The sequence below is a fragment of the Anguilla rostrata genome, chromosome 13, assembly GCF_018555375.3.
Source record: "Anguilla rostrata isolate EN2019 chromosome 13, ASM1855537v3, whole genome shotgun sequence".
NCBI lineage: Eukaryota > Metazoa > Chordata > Actinopteri > Anguilliformes > Anguillidae > Anguilla > Anguilla rostrata.
The window spans coordinates 31,511,373-31,533,706 of NC_057945.1; the positions used below are offsets into that span (position 1 = coordinate 31,511,373).

The 22,334-nt window shown below is 44.9% G+C and overlaps 1 protein-coding gene across 2 annotated transcripts; it reads right to left on the bottom strand.

Annotated features, from left to right (window-relative positions):
• Positions 1 to 3,140: 3,140 nt before the first annotated feature.
• h6pd (hexose-6-phosphate dehydrogenase (glucose 1-dehydrogenase)) lies at positions 3,141 to 21,553 on the bottom strand. Of its 2 annotated transcripts, XM_064304589.1 has the most exons (6): positions 21,431 to 21,488; positions 20,041 to 20,134; positions 15,301 to 15,965; positions 13,684 to 13,801; positions 9,586 to 9,855; positions 3,141 to 6,493 (listed from the first exon to the last, which is right to left on the bottom strand). In XM_064304589.1, exons 2-6 carry the CDS (start codon positions 20,090 to 20,092, stop codon positions 5,127 to 5,129), a joined length of 2,472 nt encoding a protein of 823 aa, XP_064160659.1. In that variant the 5' UTR covers positions 20,093 to 20,134; positions 21,431 to 21,488; the 3' UTR covers positions 3,141 to 5,126. The 2 variants fall into 2 exon arrangements, with proteins under 2 accessions (XP_064160659.1, XP_064160660.1); XM_064304590.1 differs by lacking the exon at positions 20,041 to 20,134 and having other exon boundaries at positions 21,431 to 21,553.
• Positions 21,554 to 22,334: the final 781 nt, after the last annotated feature.

Consider the following 22,334-nt stretch of genomic DNA (forward strand, 5'->3'; position numbering starts at 1 on the left):
GTCTTCCTATATCATTGATGCAATACCAGTGTATTACAGAGGCCATTGAGCAATGCTCTTGATATTTATGCGTTATGTGACCTGGCTTAGGCACATTTTGAAACACCAAAACAGCATGTTCCCACTGTACTGTGTGGTTTAATGTAAAAGGAGAACAACCAAAAAGTTTTTATTACTAGTCTATGTTTTTTTGTGATTGAGATTGAAGTTCAGTGTGGCTGCACGAAAGCATGCTGTAGGCTGTGACGCATGCATTCGTACTCACAAAATGAATGCACCACGTCAGGCAGAATAACACATTATGAAGAGTGTGGCCGACGATTTGCACCATATTATTTGACTTGGCGACAAAGATGTAGTCTTTTCCGACAAAGGCTCCCGTCAATAAAACGCTGATTTTGTATCGATTCCTGGGGCTGAACGGCTGGTTGGATTTTCTCCCCATAATATTGTGGCAGTACAGCCTTATGTGTTTGGCCTCCATGGCAGACAGATGACATCACTTTAGCTTGTGATTTTCAAAATTAGCATGGCAGCCCTGGTTTGTAACGCATTTGTAGCTGGAGGCAAGTATGATGTTACAGCTGCATGCCAGGAGAGGTCAACCACAGAAACTATGAGCAAAACAATGAATGAGCCATATTAAAAAAATTATATAAATGTCAATGCCATTTACTCAAATGTTATGAAATAATGCCAAATTTTGTTGGTTTGGGCCAATCTCAAATTTTATAATTTTACTGGCAAATGAACACACAAGTGGAACACAGTGCTCTTCATTTGTCAGTAATCTGAAGTAATGTTGAAACCCTCTTAAGGAATGTGTGTCACCCGTATAACTTTGTTTTTCTTGGTTATTACACTTTTCCACTATCCATACAGATGCAGGTAGTAAACATACTGCATCCATGTGACGTGTGAGTGGAAAAATGGCACGAAAAAATGTTTAACTTTACTTTATTGAACATGCCCGAAACTACACTGCAAAACAATCTCAGGAACATGAAGTGAAATGTACTACAAGTGTGGGACTTTTGAAAGTAGGTTAATCTACTGAATCAGTGGTAGGTCGACAGAGTGTTTTGATCGTTGTGAGGGAACTACCATAAATGTTGAATGTTTCCTCCTGAAACAGAGAGCACTAGGCAGTGACTTTGTCTGCTGCTCCGTATCGGATTCAGACTTTTGAGGGTTCAGCCCAGTACTCAGTATATTTAAGTACAAGGCTCATTCCACCCAGTACAGAAATAACACAGTGCACTTCTGTCTACTGCTTCTGAGCGTTAATTAACTTTTTGGCAAGAGGCCAGACTTGTGGTGAAGAGGGCCTAGTTTTCAGGTGCTGTGAAGCATTCTGCTTGCAGACATGGCTCATCGGTTTCGGTCTCACCCTGTACCCATATTCTCCCTCCAGATTCTGATGGTTGAGCAATAGCTCAGATGCTACACTCCCTTTTCCAGGAAATTGAATTGAAATGGGAGGGGGTGGGGGGGGGGTGGAGTGGGAGTGGGGCAGGGGCAGAGGTGGAGATTGGCACCGAGGGCTTCACGTGGCAAACCACTGAAGAACAAGGGCAGCTCGAGGTCAGTTTCAGCCCGGGCTCTGTCTCACGCACCTCTTGTGTGATGACTACCCCCCGCAAGGTAGTCATCAGAATGGATAAAAGAAGGGGCCTCTAGTGGCGCGGTCCGTAGAGCGCTACCCGCACGCTCAATCCGACCACCGGCCTTCGTCGCACGTCTTTCCCTCTCTCTCCTCCTAATTCTTCCTGCCTCTCTACACTGTCCTATCCAAATTAAGCTGAAAAAGCCCCCCCAAAAAAAGAGGGATGAATAAAAGAATTCATTAAATTGTCAGGCTCCACGGGCGACGCGGCTCCTGTGCTCCTGCAGACTCTGAGCGGTAGAGACGCGCGTACTGCCCCTCGCCTGGATTGAGTCAGCCGGCAGCCTGGCACCTCGGCCTCCGGAACCGTCTGGAGACACAGATGAGCTCATCCTCCTATCTGCAGGTCTCATGCCAGGCAGCAGCTCTCTGCTGGAGGCCGCCTGTTCAGACAACACACACTTTACCTTCTTCTCCTTTTTCATTCTGTTCTGGAAAGTCCCCATCCTCTCTGTGTGTGACAAATTTTATTTGTATAGGGTATTTTACAACAGTTGTCACAATACGCTTTACAGACAACCCTAGCCTAAACCCCCACAGGAGCAAGCCTAAGGCAACAGTGGCAAGGAAAAACTCCCTGTGGCAGATGGGGAGAAACCTTGGAAGGAACCAGCTCAAGGGAACCCATCCTCCTCTGGTCGGCTCAGGGTGCCGACTGGTGACCAGCATGTCAGCCAGTTTGCACAAGATATGATATGTGATGGCTCAGATGATGGTGGGCCTGGCGGTGAGGAAAGGCAGACAACTTTCTTGGCTTTCATGAGATTACAAATGTTAAACAGCTGCCTCGTAGGGAAGATTGCCCCATGTTCACAGTGACTGTATCACTTCCTTTGTGTTATCTCAGGTGACTGATCTCAAAGACACCAAGCCACACACACACAAGCGTACATGCAGAAACACACACACGTGCACACACACACACACACACATACAAGACACTGTAGATTTTTAGATTTGAATAAAAACAATGACTGATGGTGCCATTTTATCCGCACAGGTTGGGTCACAGAAATTTCACAAGACTTTCTAAGACGTCACGGAACTGTGAGAGGAACATAATTAAACTCTCACTGCTACAACAGCAGTAAACCTGACATCATCACAGGGACTGGAGTTTGCGTTAGCACCACATACTGCCCCTTAAATTGTTTTTAGAAGCCCACCTTCTTGGCCAATCTCCTTCAAGTCATTAGACCTGCAGATGAGTGATTGCTGTGACAGAGAAAGTGATTCCCATCATCAAACCCAAAAGCACTAGTGCCCTGAAGAGAGAAAAAAAGTCAAATCTGTCGCATTTCTTCTTAAAAGTTCAAAGAGTAACAAAATGGCACAAGTAAAAACCTCTGCAAGAGTTTCATAGGTACTGCAGGATCAACTCTGAACAAATTTTTACTCCACAAATTCATTAAAAGCAGACAAACAGAATACCTTGTTAAATTAGATTTTTTTTTTTAAACAGACAACAACCATGTTTACAAAAGTTGGCATTTATTGCAGGAAGTAAAAGGTTAAAATTTGACAGTCAAAAGCCAAAGACCTACCACAAGCAGGCAGGTATGTTCCGATTTATTCATATCATAGGCTTCAGAATCACTTTATGGCAGTATTTAGACAGCAGTACAAAATAACAAGAAAAATCATTCACTCCGGTTTGGTGATCAATCAGTGACTGTAAACAGTGAAAACAATAAAAATAAATAATTTTATCACAGGAAAACTTAATGCCAAGTGTTCTATAAATGATTTTAAGACTTAAAAGAAAATAAATCTAAATAGGCTATCTGTGTGAGCAGCAAAAATAAATCCTTATCTTTTCCTGGACTTGGACCACACATTTGAGATGCAAAAGCTAAATCTCAATTAAGTTGGTGTCTGTTCTTCATCTAGAAAGGCACTTTAGTTCATACACTATATGACAAAAAGTATCTGGACACCCCTTGGTCTGGGGCCGTTTTTTAATGGTTTGGGCTAGGCCGCTTAGTTCCACTGAAGGTAAATCTTAACGCTACAGCATACAAAGACATTCTAGACAATTCTGTGCTTCCCCAACAGACTGGGGAAGGCCCTTTCCAGTATGATAATGTCCCCAGGCACACAGCAAGGTCCATATAGAAATGGTTTTGTCGAGAAAAGAATGGAAGAACTTGACTGGCCTGCACAGAGCCCTGACCTCAACCCCATGCAACACCTTTGGGATCATTTGGAAAGACAACTGCGAGCCATCGCCCAATCAGTGCCTGACCTCAGAAATGCTCTTCTGGCTGAATGGAAGCAAATCCCTGCCGCAATAGTCAAACATGTAGTATGAAGCCTTCCCAGAAGAGTGGAGGTTGTTATAGCAGCAAAGGGTGGACCAACTCCACATTAATGCCCATAATTTTGGATTAGATGTTGGATGTCAGGTGTCCACGTACTTTCGGACAGGTAGTGTAGCTATGGGGAGGCTGAACTTGTTTCTGAAGCATCACACTCACTTCACTCAATAATTAGACACAAAAATAAGAGGGGGGGAGGGGGGAACACTTCAGAGGCTTGGTCAATGTACCTTCAAATAAAAGCAAATCACTGCACACAAGAGCGTAAAGACCTGGCATTCTACTGAGCTCAAAGGGCACGAGAACTCTAAACCTCAAATCACTCTGGACGACGGCTGGACAGGACAAGAAAGTCATAAAGGAGACTGAAGGCCCAATGAGTCCCGATGGGTGATATAAAGTGCACCATTTTGATTGCTCTCTCAGTAGTAAAATCAAGTTTCACAGCGTGTGGCGATTAAAATCCACTGATATAAAAACCATGTGCAAACAGTTCGTTTAGAAATCATCCCGACAAGACTTCCAGCAACCCTCCCCAAACCCCAAACTTCTCATTTTCAGATTTTTCTAAGTTAATAAAACCAAACAAGGTGATGTCATTACCTAGGCAATGCTACCAACAAGTTTAGTGTGTGTGCACAATCATCCTGGCATTACACCAATAAGGAAAGATTACTTGGAAGTTCAAGGTAAAATAGCTGCATTATTCAATCACCCCTTTAGGAAATGTGTATCCTTCATTATTTTCATTTCTTTTGATTATCACCCACACCAAATACCCCAAGCCAACAATACACACGCAAGCAGATACACAGACAGACAGATACACACACACAGTTGAACCAGTCACACAAAAAATACAAATCAACCTGCATTTCTTGTGTCTTTTAGAAGTCCATAATCAAGAAAATCTTGGACTGAATTAACTTTTTACAAAAAAAACGATTGTTGGCCCCAATACAATAAAAGCAACCAAGACAAATTAAATCTCACAGAAAAACAGAAGAAGGCTTGAAAGAGCTTTCAAAAGGTAAAAAAGTACAGTTCTCAGGTGTTTTATTTGGTAAAAAAACTGTTTCACAGTGATAGGTTGCATTGTGCCCAAACCTGTGGTGATGGTGTGGGGGGGGGGGGGGGGTCTCTTACCCTAGGAGAGCGTCATAGTCAATGTACCACACCAGCTTCCCCGCGGCGGGCCGCACCCCAGTGATGGGGTACTTCCGCGGCTCGTCCTTCACCCGGCTGAGCTGGGTGATCAGCTCGTGCTTGCCCTTGCCCGTCACCAGCACGCCCACCCTCTGCGCTCGATTGATGGCGCTGAGGGTGAGGCTCATGCGCTGGTGGGGCTTGACGGGGCTCTCCGTCAGGGCCACCAGCCTGTCCCCGTGGGCGGCCAGCGGGGTGTCCCGGAACAGCGAGGCGGTGTGCCCGTCGTACCCCACGCCCAGCAGCACGAAGTGGAAGCTGGAGGCGTTGACCAGCCGGGCGATGTCCCGCTCGTAGACCAGCGGGCCGCCGTCCTCCTCCACGCACAGCCGCTGGTTGAGCTGCACGGGCATGGGGTGGGCGTTGAAGTAGGGCAGCCGCACCTGCAGCAGCAGGCGGTCGTGCAGCGCGCGGAAGTTGGAGCCGGGCTCCGTCAGGGGCACGCAGCGCTCGTCCACCATCCACACGTGCGTGTGGCGCCAGGGGAAGGCGTAGTGGTGCAGCGCCAGCCGCTGGAAGAGCGCCAGCGGGCTGGAGCCGCCCGACAGCGCCAGGTGGAACTGCCCGCCCTCCCGCACCGCCTCCTCCGCCGCCGCCTCCAGGTCCGCCGCCAGCCGGTTGATGAGCTCCTCCGCCCAGGCCGACACCATGTCCGAGCTCCGGAACTTTCCCTGCATCACCTGGAAGCTCTCGGCAGCCCCCGGCCCCCCGCCGACCCCGACCCTGACCCCTCCGTCCTGCGGGATGACCACCGCCTCGCTGACGAAGGCCAGCTCCCGCCCGTGCGCCTGCAGGTCCAGCATGCTGCCGCTGGCGGCGCCCCCCGGGTACAGGCGCGGGAACTCGTGCGCCAGGGAGGCCAGCAGCGGCGACCAGAAGCCCCAGGAGGCCAGCAGGGTCTCCGTGCTGATGAAGCAGTCCTTGCGGCCCTGGAGGATCTGCGCGATGAGCAGCTCGTAGGCGTCCCTCTGCGCCGCGGGGGCCTGGACGTGGTAGTCCGACAGGGCCAGGCCGAACAGCCCGACGTCCCCGTGCTCCGTCACCTCCTTCCAGCCCTCGGCCACCGCGGCCGGCCGGAACAGGTTCTTGCTGACCAGGATGGCGGGGTACTTGAGGTCGCCGTGCCCGAAGTAGAAGACGATCTGCCTCGGCCTGCAGTGGACCGCGTCCGGGCTCTGCACGCAGAACACCTCGTTCTTGAAGAGGACCCGGGCATAGCCCACGCGCTCGTCCAGCATCTTCCCCGAGATCAGGAAGATGGGAACGCCGTCGAACTGGGCGTTGCCCATGTGCACCATAACACCTTTGAAGAAAAGAGGCGAAGCTCACTCGATCACGTTTTTAGATTTTCTGTTTGAGGTATCATTAGCTACATGTGCAGCCATGCGTCAGATTGCCCCCAATAAAGGTTTTAAAAAATGGCTGATGGTATATTTTATTACTGATATTAAAAACTGATGTTTTAATGAAGTATTAATATATGAAGTAGGTGCAACTCTAACTCAAATGTAGCTGTAACATTAATTGTACCAGTACAGAAATCCACATATAACAAAGTCATTTCCAACTCACTCACATTTGAAACAAGGAAAATCCAAGCGTTGGAATCAATTTAGCACAAGAGTTTTTTAAAACTTAAAAGCAAATCAGATATCAATTTTTTAGGAGTATGACACAAAATAAACTAATGGTAATGTATGAAATGGATCCGTTCATTAAATTAATTGTATCATTTTATGCTATACAGCTTTTCATTAGCGTACACTTCATATCTACTGAACTTCAAATCTTTCATTCTTCTTGTCAACATGGTCAGCTGATACACTTAAAAAACTGGCTATGAAATAACTCACTGGATTAAAATATGAATGACATGGCTGTCAGCTTAGACAATAATCCAAATTCCACCACTGCTAACTGTGGTTGGTAGTGGCTTAGACACAGCCTTGCCAAGAGAGGGAGGGTTTGGGTTGTCAGGGTAATCCCTACCGGCTCACCTAGCGAATACCTAGCAATTACCTTACATGCATGTGACCTGCCTGTGCCAGTTCTATCAGAAGGTCTTGCAAAGTAGTTTGCCGAGTTTTAGGGCACAAGAGAAGCATTCAGCTGCCTGCTTCTGTTTTGGAGGGCATACATGGCACTGTGTAGCCCCCAAACTGATGTTTCAGCAATAAGATGGGGCTGCAGTTGAAATTGGGCACTGTAAATTAGGGTGAAAATGGGAATATAACTTAAAATGATTTACACTTCAAGTTCATATCACAAACAAATATTCGAAGCTTGAAATGAAGACCAAGAACAGTGTCGGCAACTGGCATTTAAAAAAAAACAACATGCTTTTACTGAGAAAGGCATAAAAAGACAAGCAGCAACCTGAACTGAATTTACAGCAAAGCAGAAGACTACCCTGAAGTTAGCTGTAATGAAAGAGAAACTTATACATTTACATTTCAGGCATTATCTGGTGCTCTCGCTCTTATCCAGAGCAACTTACAATTAGTGCATGAAGAAAAGGCCTAGATTCATACATCACCAACATTACAAGTAGCAATTAATGAGAGTGCAGTGGTTGGGTTGTAAGACAGCAGAAATAGGTAGTCCTTTGTCACTAGAATTAACTTGAGGGGGGAAGGTAGAAAGGTTTCTTTTTTTGGGGGGGGGGTAGGTTAAACAGTAGAAGATGTGGAAGAGGGGACTGAGAATCAGGGTGGCAGGGGGTATGAGACAAAAAGGCAGAACGTTCTAGGAAAGCCTGTTTCATCACAGAAGAATAAGAGAGATGTTTTGCAAGCTCTAGCTAATACTGAAGGCATCCTTTGTTGGAGAGAAACTAGACAAAAAGAAACTAGACAAACAAAACTTTGTGGATGAGTGTGCTAAACTTCTGTGGTCAGCACGGACAAAGGCGGCGCAAAAAAAGTCACCAAATAAGCATCATCATCTGGTGATTATGAAACTTCTTTCAGATGTTTGATATCCATTTGAAGGGATCTAATTTAATATGCCCCCCCCCCATCCTCCAGTACCAGTCTGTGGGGCTAAGCCTATGCCAGCACCATGCTGAGCACAGGCAGTAAGGCTCATTCTGACCTGGACTCTTTCACACTGTACCTTCCAAACACATTTCAGTATCACTGGACAAGCCACCATTTCTTTTATTTCACATGAAATTACTTTTTCATGAAACCATTGCTGAGAAGGGAAAACCTGCACCGAACTGCACGGCTATATGCACTGTCTGTAATTTACGGACTGAAGTCTCACTACACTGAGCTCAGTTCAGCCTCTTTCTGATCTCACACAATCACGAAGCCCTGTATTGTTGGGGGCGGACACAAACAACACCCAGGGAAGTCGTGAGACACTCTCCGCTGCCAGTTTGACACTTAGCCTACCTTACTATAGGTGTGAACTTTCCGCACTGGTTCACAGGCGGCTCCAGCCGCGGTGCGATCGGCACCCTGACGGCGGCTGAGCCATTACCCTGCCCACGTTTCCTTCCAGCCCACGTTTATCAGGCAAAACAAGATCAGAGGTTACTTAGGACAATAAATCAGCCAAGAAGGCGTTTCTCTCTGTTTGCTCTTGGTTCTGCATGACTGGGAAATGGGCAAGAGATGGGGAAGATAAGGGGGGATAGAGAGAGAGAGAGAGAGAGAAAGAGATGGATAAAGAGAGAGAGAGAGAGAGAGAGAGAGAGAGAGAGAGAAATAGTGCTGTCCGGCACTATTTTTAAAGGCCAGGATTTAGGTGGAATTAAATCAATTTTATGGGACTACACGTGAAAGGAGAGGGTAGATCAAGCTGTCCCATTCCTTGCATGGTATTTTACAGCAGATCCCACCAGCTCTTTGGGTACTTGCACAGCACTCTCCCTATAAATCATTTGTTTGGATCATTGTTCTTTTATTTGTTCTGGAAAGCAGCTGGGCTCTCAGCATTACATTACATTACATTTATTTGGCAGACGCTTTTATCCAAAGTGACGTACAAAAAGTGCATTTCATGGTCATGGACAACCACAAAACACAGGTTCAATAAGATACAATACTTATTTTGTACAGCTATTTCTAGCCAAGAACACAGTCTAGTTCACACAGTGAACACTATTCTGACCTAACCTCTGCAAACCAACTAGGCAGAAGAACAAGCTACAGCATAAGGACAAATACAAATTACCAAATAGTGCTGAGTGGGAGGTGACATTTCGACAGATTCCCTTCCAGTAACTGAGTCAAAAGGCTTTCTCCAAGAAGAGAGAGAGAGCAAAAAAAAGAAAAAAGAAAAACAGAGCTGCCATCACAGGCCTCAAACCACTTAAAAAGAGGATTTGAGATGAGACCTGCTGGCGGTGTGTGGATCGTTGTCTTGCCCGTGCGGGACGGGACCTACCAGCGAAGGTTGGCGTGATGCTGACGTGGTCTTTGGTCTTGTTCAGCTCCTCCTGCACCTCCCCACCGTAGGCCTCATACTGGCCAATCACGGCGCTGCTCCTCCCCAGCTGCTGCAGAGCGTCGAAGACGGCCAGCTTGTTGCGCAGGCCCTCCTGGCTGCTGGCCCCGTCGGCCGGGACGCCCATGGTGAGCAGGACCAGGACCTCGGTCAGGTGGTTCTGCAGAACGTCCCGGATCACCCCATACTGGTCGTAAAACTGGGTTCGACCTGAAAGGAACAGTGATTCATGCGTGAGAAGCAGTCCGTCTGTAAGTTCCATCACACATACAACAGGGTCGACCAAAATATTCTAACTTCTCATTCGAACCTTTGGCCACAGCAGTGCTGACCAAAACTCTTGGTCTCGGTCTTAGGGATTCGCTGTGCCTGAGGGGTTTTGCTCCTGCCTGGAAACGTAATTCCCCAAAATGGGACAACATCTTTAACTGATCTCCATTTTGACTCATCCACTCACGATGAACCGTACCACATGTCTACGTGCGTGCCAGTCAGTTGGACCTGTGCTTGAGTATCTCACGTGTTCTCCTGGGGCTGTTTCTTTAGAAAGAGCTTACATGGACTGGTCGAGTCACACTGGTGAATGTTAAAACTGCCACCTTCCTGAAAAAACACTGCAAACAACAGTCAGCCACACCTTCAGATTAAAGACTAATCCATGAAAACATTTACATGTTTAAACTCTCAATAACCTCAGCTGACATTTACTCTGGATGGATTAAAAACCCTGCCCTGGATCTATAGATCGGTATTATAAAGACACACCCTGGTGAAAACTTTTTAATGAACACATATTTTAAAAGTACATTTTGGCATATTCAGCTCATGAAAATGATTGATCAGTGCATCCTTTATCTGTGGATTAAAACTGAGTGACAGTTGCACGGGAGAGCCATAGCTAAAGGTTATGTACACTGTGCTAGTGCCTTTAGCCATTATGCAGAACTCAGACATGCAGACACACCATAAAGCCCTTAGCAAAGACAACAAGCTGTTCATCACCTCATGCCTCCAGGTGTACAATGTCCAGCGCCTACTCACCTGGACAGAACAGCCTGCGGGAGTATGGCCAGTCAGTCAGCATAAGCAGGGCCTGTGAGGCCCAGAGAAATGTTCTGCTGCCACCTAGTGGCTGGTTTACGTTACTTTCAGTCTGCAAATGACTTGGGTCATTTAGGGACATCAGTAGATCTATTTGAGAGCTTTCAGCAGTTCAGCCGCATAATTTATTCAATGAGACAACAGGATATTTTGTTACTATTTTGAAGTTGAGATCTGAGGGGAACGTATACAGTACAACCATTCCAGATAAAGGTTATTCTATTATTTCTCTATTATTGATTATTCAACATCCGTACACACACACACACAGATTTAAACTTAAATTAACTTCCAAGTTTGAAGTTCTGCTGATCAGTCGATTAAAATTTTGTTCCACAATGCAGCTTACATTATTAAGCCGTTTCTTCCTAAATAAAACGGTTGAACTGCAATCAGATATTCCTAAGGTCATTTCAGTTTATTTGCTCAGCAACCGTTTGTCCCAACAGATTTCTTTTGCAATTCATTTTATGGGATGCAATGGAGCCTTTAATTGAAAATTTAACTCCACTGCAACGTGGCTGGATGAGGCATTGTGCAGAGACGCGCAGGCTGAAGGTCGAGCAGGTCGGAAGGCAGTTAGACTGATTCCTGCAGTGCTGGTGCTGCTGCATTGAAAGCCACTCCGTGCGCTCGGTGAAATGAGCCTTTTCCACTGCAGCAGCAGAATGCGCTGTGGCTGGGGCTCTCCCCCCAGGGAGAGCTGCAGAGACGGCGCAGGAAGAGCGCGGGGGGGGGCAGGTGGAGAGGGGAGCTGCGGGGGTGGGGGTGAATGGAGAGGGGGGCAGCGGGGGGGGGGGGCGGGATTGAGGGGGTGGGCCTTGCAGTACGAACAAGCTCATCTGAGCACGGTGTTCACTTCCTGAGCTACCCTTAAAAAAAATTAATAAAAAAATAAATTTCTGTTTGATGGATAGCATCTGCCTCCCTCTGGACCTCCGTGTGCAGCCCAGCAGCTGGGAGTGCGCACGGATGCCGGCGGCTCAGCGGGCCGGGATGACTGTACCAGAATACAGGGGTGCAGGGATGACTGTGCCAGAATGCAGGAGCCAGGATGACTGTGCTGGAATGCATGGGCAGGATGACTGTGCTGGAATGCATGAGCAGTATGACTGTGCCGGAATGCAGGGGCTGGGATGACTGTGCCTTCATTTCACTGGTACATGTTGGGATTTAAGGCCAATTCATATTCAAATTAAAATCCTAAAGAATTTTATCAATATCCAATAACGTGTTGTAAGGGTTTAAAGTTAGTGCCCTGCCGATCACGTCGGTCCAGACACCGAACTGTAAGGATTTAAAATTAGTGACAGGGACTAAGAGACCAAGTGATTAAGAAGATTAAGAAGTTTATTTAGATGTGTTTTGCAATGAGGAAAACCAAGTTTATCTGACTCCATAAATATGTATGGTGGTTGTGTGTGCGAATACGGGTTTGCATATACGTGTGTTGACTGAGGTGTGATGAAATGGTGGGTGGCAAGACTTTGTACCCCGGAGAGAAAGACTATCTACTGCTACCAGGGGAACCATTAAAAATCTAGTAACAGTTATAAGATACTTTGTATCTGTCTCTAAGATACGTTTCTATGGAGGCCCAAGGTGGTCTTTCTATAATCCAAAAACTTATGTAGGCAATACATACCTGGGATAAACCTCCCTATACCAACTTATAAGAGCCCAGTGTGCCTGTCTGCACATACAGTATCCCCCTATATTATTCACAGTCCACCACATTTATCACACTATTCCCAGTCATTTACATGCACATACATATAACACTTTCAACAGTTCATAATGTGGATAATGGTCAACCAGGTTCCTGTCTAACCCAACGGTGCCTGTGGTCGATTTTACGACATGAAAACAAACACTGTCATTGTTCCATCTGCCCATCCACGCTCCTGCAGGCCACAAGAGCCAGCAGGGCAAAAAGGTCGCGAACTCCAGGCAAACTCCAGATTGTGGGGAAATTGTCTTTTCAGCTGTGTTTGCAGCCTTCTGATCTTTATGACCCCAATCGTGGAATTTTGGCTGGGGCAGCCAAAATTTTACCTTACAATGTCATTGTATTGTTATGCAAAGACAATGCCATTGTAGAGTATAAGGTCTCAACTCATAAAATGTCACTCTGCTGAATTGGGTCTAAATCAGAATAAAATTACCCTGACAATGTCAACAGCTCAAAACAAAATCAGCCAATAAAACTGGTCGTATAAACTGAGAGCAAGCCCAAGAGAAACTAACAGGCCTGTGACATCACACAGACAGGTGAACTGCATCACAGACCAGCTGCGTACTAGGGCTGGGCGATATGGGCAAAATCAAATATCGCGATATTTTTGACCAAATACCTCGATATCGATATTGTGATGATATTGTGGGGATGACTATTGGTACAAAATTACACAATCAGATTTTTTATAAATAATCATCAGTAATGCCTATGTAATAACTAAGTGAGTAAAGGCAAATAATAGAAAAGCTAGAACAGTCAGGTAAGTTCAGAAAATGTTCCTTACTGTAATGCTGCCTTTAAAACCAGGAAAAGACAACACTTATGCCATATCACGATATTACGATATACAAAATCCCAGACGATATGTAGTCTCACGATATCACGATATCGATATAATATCGATATATAGCCCAGCCCTACTGATTGGATATTGGATAAGCTCAAGTTCTGGGGGGCTGGACTGATGTGAACTCTACACAATGAGCAGCAACACAAGTGTGCTGCAGAGAGTGGACTCGCTGTGACTCGAGGCAATCGAGAGCGGATTTGCTTGCAAGAGGCACACATTTCACCCTCGTAGAGAGCATTTGTTAATTACCCTGCACCTTGCTACAAGAATGACAATAGGCTTTTGCCAATATCATGTTTTGTGTAGATCAGAAAGAGTCAGGTAGAACCATCACTCAATAACCATTCACCTTTCGCATCCAGGGTTTCCTTCAGCACAATTTCTATCCTCTCGATGTGGTGTTTGTTCCAGATGGGCTCCAGGAACATCCTGTTCTCTTTCCGGAATGGCAAAATCTGGGAGACCACCTTTTAAACACGCAAAAAAAAACAAACGGTGCTTAACATTCTCCTTGTGGCCTTCAAGCAAGGACGGCTTAGTCTTAACTGACAGCCAACTGCCAGGACCACAGTGCCTGCCTGCAAGCAGTGGGAAGCCGAGTCTTGCAGGCAGGTCAATGGCCAGCAGGTCCTCAGACACACGTGCATGCCACAGGCAGGAGCAATGCACAGACTAATACAATTAGAAACTATTCAGGTTCAGGTATCCTGAATAATATTCAGGATCGGGAAAATCTAATTCATCCTGGATGTAAGAAACCCCTCAGATACACCAAATGGTGCATCGATATCACCAACACCAAGAGACCAAAATTTGTCACGTTGAGGTCACCTATAAGAAACCCCTCTGCGAACCAAAAAGCGAAGGTATCTGAGTGGTGAAGGAACACGTGTAGTCTTACCCGGTGCTACTGGAACGGGATTCGTTTAAGGTTCTCTCAGTTATCTGACTCCAAAAATAACGTTTTAACCTTTCCTCTGTGCTAACAGCTATGCACTGACAGAGGAGACTGCTGTCCGCCATTAGTGTGGCTTCATACGAATTGCCATCTAACTTGCTAGATGCAGACGTGTCTTTGGCTTGTGTAGCCTGCATGAATACAATTGTGTGTCCTGCTACGACACTGTACAGTATAGGCGAGTGACTACGGGGTGCAGATATCCTAAGTTCTATGTGTATGCTAGGACCTTAAAACTGCTAGGCCCATATGGTAAGACTCAAGGAGGAATGGCAGGCTAAAATTGAATGCAGTTCATTGTTCAGTGTGTCTAGTAATAATGACAATATTCAATGGTGCAAAATGTGAGTGGTGAAATGGCCATATGCGTAAATGGCTTATACGCCCAGGAGACTGTGTTGACGAGTCTCCCCGAACCACTGCGCTTACAGTATATACAAAGTGATGGAAGTAAAACACCAAGTCTTCAAATAAAGGCACAATCATGGCAAAACAGTATGGATCAATGATCCTGCTGGCACCACCTCTGTTAGCATATCACACCGGATTAACCTTTGTATCTGGCTGGGTGCTGACCCATACTGTAGGTATCAAGATCTTCAGTCAGCACCCCACCACTAAAGACACCACCTTGTTCCCCATGACATCAGTTTTCCAACAATACAAAACATGATTACACTGTATTATGGAGAACCTAAAGTTCACATAATGCTGATCCAATCAGATGTTTGCAACTGAGTCTGTTGATCACAATTGCTGACTCCCACTCAGCACAGTAAACAGCCTGTTTTACTTTAAGGGTCTGATAAGAGGCAGACTTCTGTGAACTGCCCTACATGGACATTTCATTATTTTACATCATTTCAGGGAACATTTAAATAAAACACTGTTTATAATACAGCTAAAATGATATTAAGTTTTGTAGAAACACGGTGCCATTGGGCTCCATACGATCTGATTGGGGTGTAAGGGTCAGTTTGCAGCTCACTGCAGCAGATAGGCACCCACCTGCTTTCCCAGATAGTGATCGATCCTGTACATCTCCTCATCCTTCAGGGACTTCTCCAGCTGGGCGGCCAGGACCTGCGCGCTGTCCAGGTCGTGGCCGAACGGCTTCTCCAGCACCACCCTCAGCCACGCCCCCTGGGGAGGCCGGCAGCTGCCGTTGATTTTGTCGGCCACGTCGGCGTACGCGAACGCCGGCACGGACAGGTAGAAGAGACGCCCCGCCTCCGCCAGGCCCTCCTGCGCCGGGCGCTGGCCCATCTCCCCCGAGAGGGCCGCGTAGTCCTCCGCCGACTTCAGCTGCCGGTACTCAGCCAGCTTGAGGAACTGGTCCCTGAGGACGGCGCAGCGGTCCTCAGACAGACCCTGGGGGCACGCCAGGCCCTTCAGGATCTCGAACAGCGCCGGCCTGCCCTTCTCCGCTTCGGACAGGGCGCCGCCGTAGAAGGAGAAGCTGTGGCCGCCGCTGACCTGGTCGGCGTAGAGCTGGAAGAAGCCCTGCCACAGGTACTTCCTGGCCAGGTCGCCCGTGGCGCCCACCACCACCACGGACACGTGCCCCTTGGGCTCCTTGGGCTCCTTCGCGCTGCCAGGCCGCACGCAAGCCCCGCCCAGGAGGGTCAAGCCAATCACAACCTTCCACATCGTCTCTCTCTGAGCACCACCGCCTGCAAAGACGGGGAAATGACATACAGCTTCAGTGGCCTCTCTTTCACACGAGCAAAGAACTTCAGTGTCCTGTGTGAAGTAGAGGGCATTTTCTTTTCCAATTTTTATTTTTGCATTTTTTCCATTTTCAGTTATTCTTCAGCATTTACAGCAAAATGAATGCTAAATTCACTGTCTTTGCTTCTCTAAAATGAAAAGGCAAAACACCTGACAGAGATTAGAGAGGCATTAGCAGTACCCAAATGGCCTTAACCCCACAGTACAAAATGACTCAGACAGAAGAAGTCACAAAGAACAAGATGCAGGGGCAAACTGTCAGCCAGCCATTACTCCTGTAGTCCACCCTTAAGGGTGAAGAACAAACTACAAATGTAGTTCTAAAATCGTGTGCCGGTTAATCTCCTTGGTCTTGGTTGGCATATTATCGCGTGCCACCGCTCAGTGCAAGCGGAGTTACGCACAGGTGATGGGCGGCTTGCCAGCCTAAATTGCTCTTGTATGCAAATGACTCCTGCCAGCGGCTCGACGCTTCAAAGTCAGCGGACGCTCTGAGCGACAGACGCACCAGCGCGCAGAAACGTAAAGAGCTGAGCGTGAACAGCGAAGGAAGCACCTGAGCACAACATGCCTGCTGAGCAAGCAGCCTTTCAAAACCAACGGCTAAAGAGTCCGGCCAATCAGTTTTTTGTGTCCCTGAGCAGGACAGGTCAAAGGTGACAAATCCTTACTAAAGGCGCGCTCCCATTCGGTGAATCGGGCAGATGACAGAACACAGCCGTATGCTGTGTGTCAGACGCCATTTTCTCCAATCAAAACAAAAAGACAGCTACAATTTTTTATGCTTTCTTCACGCCTCAACATATTGATAGCTTGATGAGGATAAAAAGCAATACAAGCTAATCTCCGAGCATGTTTAAGTATTAACTGCAGAACATTTTGTTTATCACCGAAAAATTTAATTTGAGCTATGCACGCTCAAAATATTTTAAAGCTTAGGAAATGTATTCATTACTAATGTTATGATTTACAATGCCCCATGATTTTGTAATGTCAATTCCTAAGACCAGTGTGCTGGTGCAGTCAAGTACTGTCTTCAGAAGACAAGGAGGATTATGATAGTCACAAAATAATCTTTGGAGGATTACAATCATCTACATCTGTCACAGGCAGACTGCAGGACCCAGATTAACAGCAGTCGCTCTGGCATAATGAGCCAAAGGAAGCCCTGCCGGCTGAGCCTTTCACTACCTGGGGGGGCAAAACAATAGCCAACTGTGCATTGTCACCCCATGGGCCCCCGTCAGCACCAGCAGCGACAGGATTCGGTCCGCTCTGTGGGGCCCGCCTCTGGGGCAAGGATAACCGCTTTCGCTGAACGCTCTTCCCAGGAGGCCCCTCTTAATTCCGCCATTTTCCCCCTCTCTCCCAACTTAAAATGCTCGATGGCGGCCATGAGGAGTCGGTTTACGGGGGAAGAGACGGGGAAGAACCCTGTGAAATCCGTTCTCATGGCGACGTTATAGCTGGGTACACACCACCACAAGGGAACCCAACCACGAACTCCTACTATGCTGACCCAGTCTGATGTCAAGTGAACCTCAAAGCAACAGCATATCTCTTAGACTTATTTTAATACTTTTTTGGACAAAAATGGAGTTCTATGACTTCCGGTAGCCTATATCGGAGTTCGCTAGATAAATAATAATTGGTTGTGGGATAAATTAATCGAGGGTTGGACAGAAACAACAGGTCTTTTCATATTTTGACGATATTGAAAAAGTGAAAATTACCGGTTTATCCTTTAAGTGCAAAAACTTTAGAGTCACTGTGGTAGCATAATGTCATGACGTAATATGCAAGTTGTAAAGGAATAATATAGGCTACTTGTTTGAATGAGAAGGTTATACGACTGAATATAGGCCAACACACACTGCGAGTGTGTTTTTCTTGTATTTAGTATTTTGTTTCGTTATAGTCACAATATAACCTACATGCTTATCTAAATCCATGTTTAATGGATAATTAATTCATTTCCTCACATTATAATGCAATGCTATTCCTGCTAATAATTTCTATAATTTGAACTTTTAGTAATTGTTTAAAGCAATGTTCTGACCCAGTAAGTTAGATAGTATTCAGTCGTCAGCTTAGAGGACATTTTACAGTATGCCAGAGGCCTTAGATATTCTTATGAAATAATTACACAAGGTTTATGAGGAGAGAAGAATCTAATTTACTGCAGAACTGTGTCGTTTTCCACATCACCCCACACTGTTATACAATAAGAACATTAATGAGGAATTACAGTCTCTGCTCAGTGCAGGATAGAGCTCCTACGTTTGCCATGTTTCAGCTGACGGCTGCAAGGACTCCATCCACACGACTGAAACTACTTGCTAAAGGCTACGGACCTGTATTACAAGCCAATTTTCAAAGAAGAAAAGATAAAAAAAGACTAGTTTTCATTATTCAAGTAATGTCAATCAATGACGCTACAATAAACAATCATGTCAAGTTATTGTCAACCCTGCAACATTCAAAATATTCACCAATCACAACACACTTCCTGGGATTCTGAAAAGCACAAATAAATACCCACCGTGGTATAGGCTACTTTATTGAAAAACAGAATATGGCAGACAGAGTTGTGGGGCACGTGGCTGTTAAACAGAGAAAGGACACACACAACTGCTCCTTATCAACGAGGTTGTACAATCAACCATGGCCCATGTAACAAGATTAGGATTTCACTGCTTTCCTACCAAAACATTGACCCACTTACTGCTAATTGCGTTATAAAACAAGGGGCGTTTGTCAGCTGGTAGACAGCAGACTGAAAATAAGCAGTGGCTGGGAGCCTGGAGGCATGCTAGTCCGCACTCCAGAGCCGACACTTCAGGCTACAAACACGAATGGGCAAAATTTTCAAATTGGGAGAAAAGGTAAAAATAGACAAAGATATGTTTTGGGAGGAATAAATGTCAGATCTCAGAGATGAACCAGAAGTGCTTTGTGCACGCGTAGGAGTGGTTGATCTGCTGCAGCCGTGCTGTCTGTACCAGTCCACAGATGCACAGGAACTTTTAGCATTGCAACACCACTGTCCAAACAACCAGATGCACTGCCGGGAAGAGACTGCCCATACAGCCAGCAGGGAGGTGCTCAGACGCTTACTCAATTACAGGCTTCTTATTACTTTCATTTGGCCTATATAGCCTATATACATACAGCACAGCTGTCAGGAACATGCATATGGCCCTGTAGGGTTTCCTCTTTGCAACATTCAAACCTCTCAAAACACACAGCAGTGCTCAATCACTTCACGATCACACACACGCTCCCGTTTTATAAGTAGGCTAAATGTAGCTAAATCGCTTACTGCAAATCCAAAGCTGACACGCTCACATCCTGGGTTCCACTTCCGCGAAACAATTCCGGCCAGACAGTTATAAACTAGTCACAGTGGCCATTTTCTAAATCAGTCATAATTATCACACCAAATTTTTTCCATCGCTTGTTCAGAACTGTCTCAATCCAACCAAATCCTTAAAAGTATAGTGTCAAAGTCACATTTCACTTAGGCTAACTCTCCTCTGTATGAAAAATTCAGAATCTTTTTTTATTACACTCATTTTTGGATTCAAATGAATGTTACTTTACAACTTAAACAAAATTATGAAAATGAATGTTAACCTACAATGTGAAAATGTTGTTTTGCCCATTGAAACAATTAAACATATTAAAATGTAACAGTAACTATAATGTAATGGAAATAATAGTATAGGCCTTATACTTTTAGAATAAGCACTGGGGAAGAATATGGGGTAATTTCTGTTAACAATGATTTTCAATGACGACAAATAGGCTATATACACAAGGATGATGGACCCAATTCTGGTAAAGTCTGCTGAGAAACCTTGACAAAATAAACATTTCTCAAGGGACTAAACACAAAGTGGAGCCAACAGTTGATGTTCATAGCAGTCCACACAGAAAACCAGAAAAATCACTGGCAGGTTTACTTTAACACTGCAAAATCAATATTGCAGACTCATTAATAATTGACAGATTTACCAAAATTTCTGCAATTTCCCAGCAGGTATTTCAACATTTCACTCAAGGGCATAGTAATACCAAATGCCACAATAATGGCGGTCCAGCGAACGACCTGACATGGAAGAGAAAGCATGGAAAGGAAATTCAAAGGAAATTCCATAAAAACATTAAGAACATAAATTCTAGCATTTATTTTCCTACTACATGCAGTTGCAGCCTTATTAAAACAAACAAAAGCAAAATTTGATAGTGGGGCCACAAGAGTGGTTTTCATGTAGGATGTATATCTTCAAAGAGTCTGTTTGAACAGATTGAAAAGATGCAAGGGGTTAGTAAAAAGTTGACAATAGTTTAAAAAAAACTTATCCAAGGTTTAGATTGTCATGTTTACTTATTTGCTGATAAATGATTGATCAGTAGCATTCCTGTGAATAAGCTCAGTGACAATAATAAAGGTAACTACAGAATATGGAGACTGTAAGTCATGGTTAGATACCTGTCAGCTACGTAGCCGTGTCACAATAGCTGTCCATATAAATAGCTAGCTTGCTTGCTTTCTTGCAAGACCATTGCTGTAGCTATCTATATTATCTTGCTGTTTGTTAATGACTAGCTAACTAGTCACCTTGGCATGGAGTAAGCAGATAGACTCAGATTTATCCGTCACTCAAAACACTGATCCAACCCTGAGAGACTGGATTGACTTCATTCTCTAAAAATGTAATAATTACTTCGTTAAAGAACTCGTCTTGTAACTCAAAGGTGTTGTGGGTTCGATTCTCAGCTGGGATTGTATTTGAATTGATTAAATATTAAACTATAGATAGAAATGGACTGCACGAGTGTCTGCTAAATGCCGTAAAGTAACAGTAAACTGGTGTTGCTAGCTTGAGAACAGTCATCCTGGACGCACCATAGGCTACAGTTAGGCTACACGAATCCGAAATAAGTCTAACGAGCTGAAAAATGACTCTAACAAAATATGTAACAATTTGCCAAGATTTGTCCCAACAATTGATTGGTGTAATGTTACTAGGTCAAATAACTGGACGTATGATATGTGGAAAGAGGACTGAACACCCGCCATACAGAATTTAAAAATCCAACAAAATCTACCTGTTACACATTTGAAAGGTTTTAGAGGCACATGCTCGTCGTACCGTACAGACCACTTTAAAACCAAAGGGACACGCAGTTTTAGCAGCTCGCACTGCCTACATGACAGAATGTCAAAACACATCGCCCACCTGACAGCGAAGAAGTAATAACAAATATTAAACATAATCAAACACAATACAAACGAAGCGTAGGCTAGCAGTATTCAACATCCTGACATAAAGCGCAATCTTCAAGAATTCCTAACCTTACAATAGAAAGTAATAGCATATCTGGATCATGCAACGCTTACCTGCTCAGACAACGACGCTGTTTAGGTTCAAAATGACACATGCACGTTTGTGAGCTGGAGATGTGGGCTTCCTAGTATGTAATCACGTGATAAGGATATCCGGACTAAGTCATGAGGTTAACGCATTTACAGTTCAAAAATCCATTCAAGATTTTGAAACGGTTCGATTCCGACAGTGAAAATAATTTCTCGGATTGTTATTTTTCTGCACCAAACCTAATGAAATGATCAGACAAAGCAATCTGTTGTTTTCGTTTGGAAATTTTGGTAAATGAAAAATAGCGCGGGCGTTGTCTTGACACAATAAAAATGTAGCGTTCACTACATTGTCCATTGTGAGCACCTGCTTATCGTTTTCGTTTATTTATAATTATTATAATAATTAACTGTTCAACTGTCATTTTTGTGGTGATTATAGAGATCGACTCGAGGACCCTGTTAAATGATTTTTTTTTTCAGATGTTGCGTGCATACGTTAACAATGAATATTAGCCACAGTGTGGGTGAATGGTGTAATCCGATGCTTCTTGAAGATAATGCATGCTTTGTCTAAAAGGTAAATTATCCATCTCCAGAGTCCATTTTTACGTGAAAGTTTTAAGTCTATTAAGTCAATGACTACCAATTATAAAAAATAATAATTTGCCATCATATCTGATATGCTGCCTGTTTGCTTCGATGATAAATAATTACAATAATGTGTTTTTAATTATTTTTTAAATGTTTTATTGTGGAGTTTAATGTACTGTAAGAAAAAATAAGGTTCCGGACGAGAAAATCTTGGTCTTCGTAGAAACTGTCTTTATTGGCAAAATATGGCAGCAACAGAAAATACACGTAGCATGTACTCTGGGAGCATCGAAGTCAAAATGCACCCCGACTGTCTGTCTTGGCCTTCTTTTAA